The sequence below is a fragment of the Crocuta crocuta genome, unplaced genomic scaffold, assembly GCF_008692635.1.
Source record: "Crocuta crocuta isolate KB4526 unplaced genomic scaffold, BGI_CrCroc_1.0 scaffold170, whole genome shotgun sequence".
Classification (NCBI taxonomy): domain Eukaryota; kingdom Metazoa; phylum Chordata; class Mammalia; order Carnivora; family Hyaenidae; genus Crocuta; species Crocuta crocuta.
The window spans coordinates 5,263,977-5,276,355 of NW_027527853.1; the positions used below are offsets into that span (position 1 = coordinate 5,263,977).

General features: G+C 40.7%; 1 protein-coding gene across 4 annotated transcripts in view; it reads right to left on the reverse strand.

The window, feature by feature from the left end:
• CEP55 (centrosomal protein 55) overlaps positions 1 to 3,375 on the reverse strand; it is a 22,112-nt gene extending 18,737 nt beyond the window's left edge. Inside the window, exons 1-2 of one of the 4 annotated variants that reach the window (XM_077779751.1) lie at positions 3,252 to 3,375; positions 649 to 839 (exon numbers count right to left, since the gene is read on the reverse strand). In XM_077779751.1, the coding sequence (XP_077635877.1) occupies positions 649 to 831 (183 nt within the window). In that variant the 5' untranslated portion in view covers positions 832 to 839; positions 3,252 to 3,375. Of the gene's footprint in view, positions 1 to 648; positions 840 to 2,023; positions 2,057 to 2,937; positions 3,024 to 3,103 lie in introns of those variants that run through there. The other 3 variants (XM_077779742.1, XM_077779756.1, XM_077779765.1) reach the window with 3 other exon arrangements.
• Positions 3,376 to 12,379: the final 9,004 nt, after the last annotated feature.

Here is a 12,379-nt window from a genome sequence, read left to right on the forward strand (position 1 = left end):
CCCCCGTCTCTCTGCCCCTCCCCTGCTCACACTCTGTCTCTCTCAAAATAAATAAACTTAAAAAGAATAATAATTGGTGATAGGTCATTTCTCAATGCTTCAATAAGTATTTACCTTAATATGTTGTTAAAAAATAAATTATTAGTTTTTAGGTGTGCCTATAAAGTAAAATTTAAAGAAATCCAATGATACTATTTAACATAGGTCATTTATTTTCTAACTATGAACAAGGAAATAACTTTTGTGAAATAAAATAAAATTAATGATTAAGTTTTTAAAACCTTTCAGTTTTAATAAATTCTTAACTGCTTTATTGACTATGTCACAACAAACTGTAGAGACTCTGAAATGTAGTTTAACAGAAAGCAAAATGCCAATATATAATGACTTTACCTCAAAAAATCTGAAAACAAGGATTACTTGAAAGCAACCAATATATAACATAAAATGAGTTTTTAAGCATTCACATTCAAGTCTGAACTCCACTGAACACTTCAAAATTTTTTAGTTTTGATTTTTTACATTTAGTGAATGAACAGAATAACTAAATTATATCATTACTGGGAAAATACTTTCTCATCTCCTACAGTAAGAGTAAGTAATAAGTAAGGCTTATTATACTTTAAAAACGCGTAGACGGCCACTCACCTCCAAAAGTCTATGTCTGTCTTTATCAGTCAGCTTTCCTTTTCCACTTGTGATTTCATCCACTGATGTTTTTAAAGCTGCAATTTCTCCCCTAAATTCTTCTAATGCAGTTTCTGATTTAGAGTTGTTAGGCTTCAATCCCCATTTACCTTTAATTAAACTTTTGGGACTTCTGGAAGACATCTCTGAAACTGTAAAAATAAAAATACAATTATACATTATTGGTCTAAGTTTAAAAGGCTTGGTTGGAAAGGTCTAATAACCTATTTGCTAAATAGAAGAATATTTCTTCCTCAGTAGAAGAGATACAGCCAAACCAAGGGACTGGGAAAGGCTTCTGGCTTGCTGGTAACAATATTTATTCTTTAATTTGGGTGGCAGACACATGGGGAGAATTCGCCTTTTAAAAGTATGTCAACTTATCTTGATATTCAGTAATATACAGAATTGTTGAATCACTACATTGTACACCTCAAACTAAACAGCACTATATGTTAACCACACTTGTATTAAAATAAAAATGTTAAAAAATATGTCAACTTGGACACATGTTTTGTGCAGGATTCTGTATGTGTCTTACTACAATGACAAAGTTTCATTTAAATAAAAAGATCAATGATTAAACCATCAAATGAAGTCTGAATGAAACAGATCACAAAGACATATTTTACCCAGGAATAAAAAAGTAGTGGTAAATGATATGATTCTGAGCACACAAGCAATGAAATATCATTATCTGACATAATGATATGTCTTGTTTTGGAAGATATGGTTCAGATCTACGTAAATAGTCAGTTGAGAGAGTACAGTGAGGCAGAAGTGAGGAGATCCTAAGATCAGACAATTCTAGGAAAAAAAGGTACAATATTCAAGAATTAAGAATAAGAGGCCAAATTGAGTAAGAAGCTTAGAATTTGCTAACAGTATCAGGTAACAGTTTAGAAGAAATGTATAATGTTAACCCTAGGAGCAAAATATATAGTGAAAAATACTGTACATTTTAGTAAAGGTAGCTTTAATTAAGGAGATTAAAAGCATTTTTCTACCTATGGATCCCAAGATAAAAATAATGGTGGTGACTAAGGTAAACTAGAGGAATGTGTGCATTCCATTTGTGTGTTAAAAAAATATTAGAAAACCTAATTTACCAGGCAGCATCATAGGTGCTAGGTATAAATGGGCCAAAAAAAAGAAAAAGAAAAAAAGGGAAAAAAGAAGACGAAAAAGGAAAGAAGAGACATGTTTTCTTACATATTGGAACTTTCAATCTAGTAAAGGAGGCAAGACATAACAAGGACACAAATACAGATTCTCAAGTAGTAAAGTTGATGCTATATAGTGATAAATGATTCTGGTAAAAATAGGGGAGACCTACTTCATTAAGGTGACAGGGGAAGGCCTGTCTGTGGAAGTGATTTTTGGCGTCATTCATCCAGTATGAAATCAGAGAGCCTGAAAACAGCAGAACTGTGTAAACTGAGTGGAACAGACCATTTAGCAAAAGGTTAGTCCTGGATTTTTGCCCATTCTAAGGTGAAAGACTGAGATAACTGTAAATCAACTAAGACCAATGCAAGGTTATGGCGTCTTGAGAACCGGCTGCCACAGGAAATTCTTTCCTATAAGCTTCTGTTAGTAACACATGGTTGACTTGATATAATGGGTTGACTTGACAGAAAACTACTTTCCAACCAAGTCACTGAAACACAGAATAGTGGAACTACAAGGATCAGTAGAACTGGAAGGAACCTATGGACATTTGCTTCCTGACCCCTGGACAGAACTTTTACCATGGATTGTTTCTAGCTTCTGGACTAGACCCTGCTGGGATCTCCCAGCTCTCCACCATTTACTCCTCCCAACCTCCTTTCCCTGTTTTTTTCTACTCCTATGAGGCCAACATTCACGGAGTTCACACTGTTCAAACTACATCCTGTCCAGGACACCTTCCCTCTGTATAAGCTACACTGGCCACAGGACACAATCTGGTACTCGATTGTCCCATCCTACACCCACTTTTAAAATTTGTTCAGCAGTCGTTTCAGGGGCTGAACCTTGAATTATTTTTGTCACTCACAGAACCTAACAGCCGCTGTTCAATAAATATTTGTTGATTGGCTGAAATGATCTAAGGCATGGTGGACAGGAGGTGGCCAAAGAAATACTGCAATCCAACAACCTGCACAGGCTCCAAGTGGAGGCGAATCTTACAAAACTCCTCACATGAGATCTACGTGGGGAAACAGAGGTAAAGAAGAACTGCGGAACGAGGCACTTTCTTTTTCTCACCTCCAAAGTGAAGATGTCTGTAAAACAGACATGAACGTGCTGCCTAGTCGGCAAAATGCTGTACTCACGAAAGACCTAGGCCAAGTCATTTGGCCTCTCCGCACCAACAAAACAAAACAAAACAAAACAAAAAAAAGAAAATGGCAAAGAGGGTGATGATACCCACCGCAAAGCTGAAAGGAAGGATCGACCCGCTGACGGTCGTGAGGCTCCCCGATGCCAGGCACGAAGTGAGCGCCCGGGAAGGGGACCTATATCAGGGCGAGCGGAGACGGAGTCCAAGCGGACGCGATCTGTCCGCTGACCGCACCTACCTCGCGGTCCGGCCTGGCCCGGGGGCTGAGGGCCCTAGCAGCCCTCGCCACCCTCGCCTCCTCGCCGCCAGCGGCGCCTGAGGCGAAGCGCTGCGTTACCGTCTGCGCAGACACACCCCGCGGTGCGGACGCCGCTTCCGGGAGTTTGAATCCCGCGGCTGCGGGGCGGGGCACGTCACTGCCGGCGGGGGCGCGGCCGGCAGGAAGGGGGTCGCGACACACGCGGCGGGCTCGCGGCTCCCCGATTGGCTGCGGCCTCTGAGGGGCGGAGCCTTAACCCTGGATGCTAGCTCCGACGGAGTGGGTCCGGCGGGGTGGGGTCAGGGGCAGGACGGAAGACTGGAACTCCTCCCCACAGGTTCGCAGTGCTATTTTGGATTTTTTTTCTGGGTGTTTTTTTGAGATCTCAGACCTCAGTCTCGGTGTTTCTTTGTAAGGAGCTGATTTATGTTTGTCTGCTTCGAGGATGAAGCACATTACTGTGTTCAGTGAGTTAAACCCAGTAACTGAACGGGGACTAACTGGTTCTGTGTCCTTGAGCATAATTTGCCCTTCTGGGTACCAGTTTTGCCCTTTATAGAACGGGAGAACTGCCTTCCTCAAGAGAGGACAGCCTATCTTCTCATTGGGCTGCACCTTTCCCCTGCCAAAAGTGAGGGGTGGAGCACTGGAGAGTGTAGCAGGTGGGAGAACTGATAGGCACGCCCAGACTGAACTCCTAGAATACGAGCCCTGTAAGAGACTAGGCAGCCTTCTGCTCCAGATTGCTGCCCTCCCGCTTGATGTTTGTAGGTCAAATCTGGGTCATTCTTAGCTGCCTTCAGGGCTCTATTGCTACGAAGGGGCACAAAGAGTGGTTGGCAGAGCCTAACATTTCTCTCCTAGACCAAGCATAAACTCACCAAGATTTAAAAACAGGATACAGGGGCGCCTGGGTGGCTTAGTCGGTTAAGCGTCCGACTTTCGCTTAGGTCATGATCTCGCGGTTCGTGGGTTCGAGCCCCGCGTCGGGCTCTGTGCTGACTGCCAGCTCAGAGCCTGGAGCCTGTTTCAGTCTGTGACTCCCTCTCTCTCTGACCCTCCCCTGCTCACGCTGTCTCTCTCTCCTAGAAATAAATAAAAATATTAAAAAATAATAATAATAAAAACAGGATACAGTAGCAAAACGTCCTGGGAAAACAGTGTCATACACCAAAACTCTAGGTTAGGACTGCATTTAGCTCCTGACTTGACTGTCTCTTACTGGATGTGTGATCTTAGTTAAGTTATTTAACCTCTCTGAGCCTCGTTTTCCTGATCTGTAAAATAATGTAAATAATAATATCTACCCTATAGAATGGATATAAGAATTAAATGGGAGAATCTGTGTAAAGTGCTTGGCATTTAGTAAATGCTCAGTTGGCCTTACCCATTATTGCACAAAAACTAACAAACTCCTATGTAACTAAATAAAATGGACTGGAAGCCATGTAGAGAATTTTAAGGATTTTTTTTTAAATGTAAAAAGATAATGTTTGGTTCCTGCTTCCAAAGAGCTCACATTTCTGATAGAAAAGTGACTAGAATTGGGCTGTTTCACATCTGTTGTGTTAAAGTGTCAGATGGGATTGGAGTGGGAGGAAGTCCTGGCAAAAGATAAGGGAGGTTGCAAATGATATACATTGCCCACAGTTGCAAGGGCAAAATTAGTTTCCATAGAAATTTGCAAAAAATTTTAGAGTGACAGAGAAAGAAATCTCCCTGCTCAGTTTAGAACCAAAATGGGAATAAAGAAGAGAGGGAGATGGGGGAGGGGGAGACAACTGTGTGAAGAGGTGTGGCACCTGGTAGACTGGCAGCTTGGGGCTGGTGCCTGGACCTGCTGGGCCAGACACCTCAATTACACATTTGTTCCCTTGTCCCTTTCTCCTGGTGGGAGCTCTCCCAGTGACTGGCAACCCCCCACCCCCGAGGAAGAAGAGCAGGCAGGAGGCTCACTGAATTTTGTAACTTTCATTTATTATACCTGAAAATCAACATTTGCTTTTCACAGACAGGTGCCACCAGGCCTGAAGTGTGAGGAGCTGTAGTTTGTATAAGCATCACAAAAGTGCTAGGACTTTGATGCGAACACTTCACTCTGAGGAATCCTAGGGCAAAGATTCGGAGAGAAATGTAACAGCCAAGCAGACTGAATATTTATTTCAGCAGGTTAGCTTATTTTCTTCCCAGCAGGAAAATCTACTTGCAAAACCCAAATGGTACCAAAAGCCTGCTGAATGTGTTTAGCCTTAATAAAAGCAAATAGTGGGGCTGTTTGTTGTAGGTAAATATGATCAACAGCTTTGAAAGATTAGTCTTTCCTAAGACCTGAAAGGATGCTAATGAATGCCCAGAGCCTCACCAGCAGATACTACTGTGCTTCCCAAATACATTTTCGACAATGTTAGAAAATTTCCTTCTGCTCTGTCCAATATGTACTACTAGATACATATGGCTGTTGAGTGCTTGAAATGTGGCTACTATGATTGAAGAACTGAATTTTTCATTTTACTTAATTTTAATTTAAAAACCTGGTAGTTGATTCAGTTATTGCAAAACTTTTAAGTATGTTTGGAACAACTTTGGGTAGGGAAACCTATTTTTTCAACTGTAAATTTTATAAAATCTAAATACAGCTGTATTTCTAATGAAAATTTCACTTCTGAATTGAGATATGTGAAATACATAGCAGATTTCAAAAACTAGCATGAAAAAGAGATATAAGATATTTCACTAGTAATTTTTTATATTTTTACATGCCGAGATGCGGGGGCGCGCCTGGGTGGCTCAGTTGGTTAAGTGTCCTACTTCAGCTCAGTTCATGATCTCGCGGTTTATGATTTCAAGTCTCGCACAGGGTTCTGTGCTGACAGCTCAGAGCCTGGAGCCTGTCTTCAGATTCTGTGTCTGCTTCTCTCTTTGCCCCTCTTCTGCTCGTACTCTCATTCTCTCTCTCAAAACTAAAGAAACATTTAACAAAATTTTGTACCTGCTGAGATGGTATTATTATCTATATTTTGGACAAAATAAAATATATTAAAATTAATCTCACTACTACTGTTTTTTACCTTCTTAACTGGGACTTTTAGAAAATTCCAAATGATAAATGTGGCTTATGTTACATTTCTATTGGACAGTGTCAGTATGTACATGATAAATGTTCTTTAAATGCAGGAAGAAAAGGAACAAGGAAACCTCTTGCTTCCTTCCAGTTCAATTTCCCTTCAGTAGGGATTTTTTTGGAATAATGCAGATCTAATCATGTCACACACTTAAAACATTTTATTGACACATCTTTGTTCTTGGCATAAAAAAACAAATCCCTACTTTGTTCTCTCAGGCTTAGCTGGGCTAGACTGACTTCCCCAGTCTGATCTCAAACCAGCCACACTTGACACCTTCCATTTCTTGATCAGGCAGATTTCTTCCTGCCTCAGGGCCTTTTCCCAGGAAGTTCCCACATCCCTGATGCTCCCACTATTATCTCTTTTCCTACTTCCCTTTCAGGTCTCAGCTCAATCCTCATTGCCTCAGGGAAGGCTTTTCTGCCTCCTAGAGGAGATTTTTCTCTCTATGCTTGCTGCTACTTCAAAGCATTTGCTATAGTTTTAATTGCACATTTATTTGTTAGTGATTCTTTGATTGGTGTCCTTTTCCCTCACTAGACTGCAAACCCCTTGAGGAAGTTGTCTGATTTTGCTCACTATCATATCCTCAGCACCTACCATCACCGTGCTTGAACAAATTAGGAAGCTAATCACTATTTGCTCAAGAATGAATGAATGAATGAATGAATGAACTGACCAGGGTGTCCTGTGCCCTAGACTATCGTGGAGAAATAGGCAAATTCTTTATTCTTCTCCTTTCTGTTCTCAATCTTCCTTAACAGGCTCAAAAAAAAAAAAAAAAAAAAAAAAAAGCGTCATTTTAGAGCCCAGCACTTTCTCTGGGTCGACCCACTGCTCTTTACTGGGTTAGAGTTCATAGTCAGCCAGGAAGGGCAGCGTTCTAAATCAGTAAATAAGGAGACACCGTTAGCATTTAGCTGAGATCAAAGCAGCCCTATCAGTAAGTAACACGTTTGAAAGCCATTTCCGGGGCAGGTTGGGCAGATTTTCTCTGCTGACTAATCTTACTTGGGGAGAATTCTTACTAGCCAGTCAGTGATACTCTTGACATGGTTTTCAGTTCCTGGTACATTCTGTTTGATGAGAGCAGCTCCTTGGGCACTGACAGCTCTGCCTGTGTTAGCCCTTTTTAAATTAATTTTCAGTCTGTGGGGTTATTAAAATGTTTCATTTGTATCCAGAGAATTGGTATGTAATTTAATCATTTTGTTTCTCTGCTGAAAAATGCATCTCTAGTAAGTCCCCACTGCCACTAAGGCATGGTGTAAGGAGGTTAAGAACACGAAGTCCAGAGACAGACTGCCTATGTTTACATCCTGGCTCCATTTGCTGGGAGAACTTGGGCACTGACTAACCAAACTAGGCCTCAGTTTCCTCATCTGTAAAATGGGGATGATGAAATGGTAATTACCTCATAGGATAGAGCAGTGGATGGATTAAATGAGACAAAATAAAATGCTGAGGATAGTGTCTGGCACAGAGCAAGCACTCATTAGATTTAAGCTGTTATTAACAGGGCAAACAAGTCTCTCTGAGCTATTGCCTAGGCTCACTGCTTGACTGTTCACCTCACACATGCCATTCTGCCAACATCAAATAATTTGAAGTTTCTAATGCTCACCATGTGTATTTGTTTAATTCTATTTCAGGTCATACATATGTCAATTCAACCTTTAATACAGAAGTCCTTGACTTAACAGCTTTACGATGGTACAAAAGCGGTATGCATTCAGCAAACACCGTACTTGGAATTTTGATCCCCCTCCCCCCGCCCCCGCTGGCACAATTCATTACAATCTTCTTTTGTGACGCTGGGTGGCAGCAAACTCAGCTCCCAGTCACCCACACCATCACAAGGGCCAGCAAACCATACAAATTACAACCATTCTGCTCTCATGTAACCATGCTGTTTTTCACTGTCGGTACTGTATTGAGTAAATCACATGAAATAGTCAACACTTTGTGTTAAATGATTTTGCCCAACTATAGGCTCATGTAAGTGTTCTGAGCACGTTTAAGGTGGGCTAGGCTAAGCTATGATGTCTGGCCAGTTAGGTGTATTAAATGCATTTATGATATCTAAAGCATTAAATAATGACTTAGGATATTTTCAACTTATGATGATGGGCTTATTGGGATGTCACCACATTGTAAGTTGAGAAAGACCTGTATTCAGTCCAGCTGCCATGTCCTCCAGAAGCCCACCCTGTTTGCCCTTGCCTGCCCTGTTAGATACCTGTCTTCTCTGTTTCCCTCTATCATTACACTCATCCCATTGGGCTATAGTTACCTTTGAGCTTCTTGCAGAGAGAACATGTGTGTTATTCATCTTTGTAGTTAACATTGTACTTAACATCAAGTGGATTTCCAATAGCTGTTAGCTGAATAAAGGCACTTGTGTATGAATGAAGCATTCTTACAGAAGGATGATTGGGAGGTATTTGTCTATCAAACATTTTGATGAGGAATTGTTGTTTCCATAAAAGTGAGCACGAAGCTTAAAATGATTCTACTTTTTCCCTGTTCTGTTTTTTCTAGGTTTATCTTAAAATATTTGGAGAAGTTCAGATTTATTCCTATCTCCCCAGTTGCCTTGAAAAATGACAATATAATGGTGTCAAGTGTTATAAATTATTTTGTTCTCTCCTGCCCTCCATGTAGATTTAGGTCACTGCCAGGTACTTTTTTAAAGAAACAAAATTTAAATATAAGTGGGGCGCCTGGGTGGCTTAGTCGGTTAAGCATCCGACTTTCGCTTAGGTCATGATCTCGCGGTTCGTGGGTTCGAGTCCCACGTCGGGCTCTGTGCTGACTGCCAGCTCAGAGCCTGGAGCCTGTTTCAGTCTGTGACTCCCTCTCTCTCTGACCCTCTCCTGCTCACGCTGTCTCTCTCTCTCTCTCTTTCCTAGAAATTGATAAAACATTAAAAAAAATTAAATATAAGTTATTTAAAAGTATTGTCTACTCCTGTGCAAAACCCTTTAATTGAACTACAAAAAGTAGGGGCGCCTGGGTGGCTCAACTGGTTGAGTGTCCGACTTCAGCTCAGGTCATGATTTCATGGTTCATGGGTTCGAGCCCTGCATGGGGCTCTGTGCTGACCACTAGCTCAGAGCTTGGAGCCTGCTTCAGATTCAATGTGTCTCCCTCTCTCTCTCTCTGACCCTCCCCTACTCACGCTGTCTCTCAAAAATAAATAAAACATTAAAAAATTTAAAAAAATAAACTACAAAAAGTAGTATTTTTGTTCTAAAAGTCACTTTAGTTATCAGCTGAAATAATTCTTTTTTAAATAACTTTTTAAGTGTTTATTTTTGAGAGAGAGAGAGTGCACGCGGGGGAGCAGAGAGAGAGGGAGATGCGGAATTTGAAGCAGGCTCCAGGCTGAGCTGTCAGCACAGACCCTGACATGGGGCTCAAACCCACAAACCCCAAGATCATGACCTGAGCTGAGGTCAGACATCCAACAGACTGAGCCATGCAGGTGCCCCTGAAATAATTCTTAAGGAAGTATTTCAGCAAAGAGATCTTAACAATGGACCCTCTGTGCATGCCAGTTTGAAAATTGCTGTTAGATTATACCTAACATTCTGCAAAACTGGAATTGGAATAAGATATTATGAATCTTCATTTTTCTTCCACCCTAACCCCTCTTTACTACCCCTTACTTTGCTCCTTACATCTAGAGTTTTTGCCAAGAATCTCCTCTCTTCTCTTTCTTTTTCTCTGGTGAAAGCAGTAAATGATAGACATGTGAGATCTGGCATGTAGCATATAGTTGGAGAGGTTCATCAGGTCAGAACATAGACTTATTCTCCACTTAAGCCCCAGCCCAAACCCCCCAGAAACATAGAAACAAACCCATACACATCTACATATGACCTTAAGTTTGGGGAAAGGACAAATTCTTCAATAAGTTGTATTGAAGCATTTAAATATCCATATTTGAAAAAATGAAATGTGACCTTTAACATAGTAAATTACAAGTGGAATATAATCAACTACATAGCAGAATGCATGCACTCTTTGATACAATTCTAGTCATAGGTTAGATCCTAAATGTGCTCATGCACATTGTAGCAGGAAACATGTACAAACATGTTCACAGTAGCCGTGTTTGAAATAACCCTAATGTTCATCAAAAGTAGAGTGGATTAATAAAATGTGGTACACTCACACAGTGAAATGCTAGATAGTAGAGAGCAAACAAAGTAGTTACCTGGACGAACCTCAAAATGTAATATTGAAAAAAGAAGCCATTTCATACTATATGATTCCTTTTATCCAAAAGTCATAATATGGCAAAGAATTCATTCGGTATGAATATATGTATGTGTGTATTACATACATAGGTATAAAGATACATGTATTAAAAATTCATAATATATAAAATAATTCATATTATCATATAAAGGTCATAATCAAGCAAACTATTTTGGGGGTAAACACTATGAGGAACAGAAACTGTTACCATAAAAATCAAGATAGTGGTTACCTCAGGGTGGAAGGGAGGAAGGTAGATGTGACATATGGGTTATACAAGGGGCTCCTGGAGTGTTGTCAATGTTCTCTATCTTGCCCTGGATACTCATTTGTTAAGCTATCACATTTATGTGGATTTTTTAAAAATACATTTCACAATGAAAAGGAGATACAAAAACTAGTCAAGCAAAGTAAACATACTTTGGCTTATATTCCACCAAAATACAGTCTATTTAGTCTGTGTCTAAATATATTTAGTCTAATATCATCCATTTAGTCAATAATGTGTATAGCATTGGTTGATTGTTTGTATAAGCCATTGAGAAACTCTTTGAGATAGAATTCCTGTAGAGAAACCATGCTCTTTCAATGCACTTGAAGCATTTGCTTACAAATGGTCTTCTTGGTTGTATAAAGGAACCCCTGTGTTTCTTCACCCTAAGTTCCTAGCCTTTTCTTCTGAAACACAGTGATTTAAAGCCAACTTGCTTTATGGGAGATGCTAGGAAATCATGTTCGAGCATGAACTTCTGGTTCTGTACGTGTGTGACTTAGTGCATGCTCTGTGCCAGGGCCCCACACTAGACCTTAATCTTATCACAACTTTACCTCAGATTAGATAACCGCAGAAGAGAGGAGGTTAGAAACTTATAAGGTGACATAACTCAAAAGTGGTGAAGCAGGGACCCATACTCAGGTCTGGCCGGCGACTACCCCAGGCATCTTTTAGGATCTTAATCATCAGGCTACACCACCAACACACCCTCAGGGTCACAAAGCGTTTTATTTGGCCAAACTGTAGTCAGCCTCCTCTGAACCTTCTTTGTGAACTTCGTTGTAAACGTCAGTTTAACAGAACCCCCCCTTCCATATCTGATCACTCTTAACATCTGACGGGGTTTCTCATTCTCTCCCATCACCCCGCTGATATCTGGCCATCCTGACCTACCTTTAGCAAGAATCCTGTTAGGTCTGTTTAACCAGAACCCCTTTTCCCTCTGATGTTTCTTCCTAGTTACTTTCCATTCAGGCCCCCACCCTGACTGGCCCCCACCCTGACTATAAATTCCCACTTGTGATGCTGTACTCAGAGTTGAGCCCCATCTGTCTCCTTCACTGCAAAATTCCATTGGAGTGGTCTCTATACCTACTGCGATGACCCCCTTCTCTTGAATAAAGCTATACCATGCTTTAACAAGCGTCGTTGAATATTCTTTGGCAAAGGAAAGAAAGTAGTGGAAAACACTGCTGGGGTTAGCGGTGAAGAGTGGAGAGCCCCTTCTCCATTTCCATTGAAGATTGATAGACCAGGAAAACTTAAGTGCCCCACTTTTTTTTGAAGAAATCCTAAGCCGAATCATTTTGTAAAGCAAAAGATCAGCTTTCAGGACACCAATTTTGCAACCCTTATTACCGCCTCCGGATTGGGTTTATTTGGAACAAACTCAGTTATTCCTCTGCTTTCCAACAGGGGGCACCCTTTAACTGTTTTTTTTT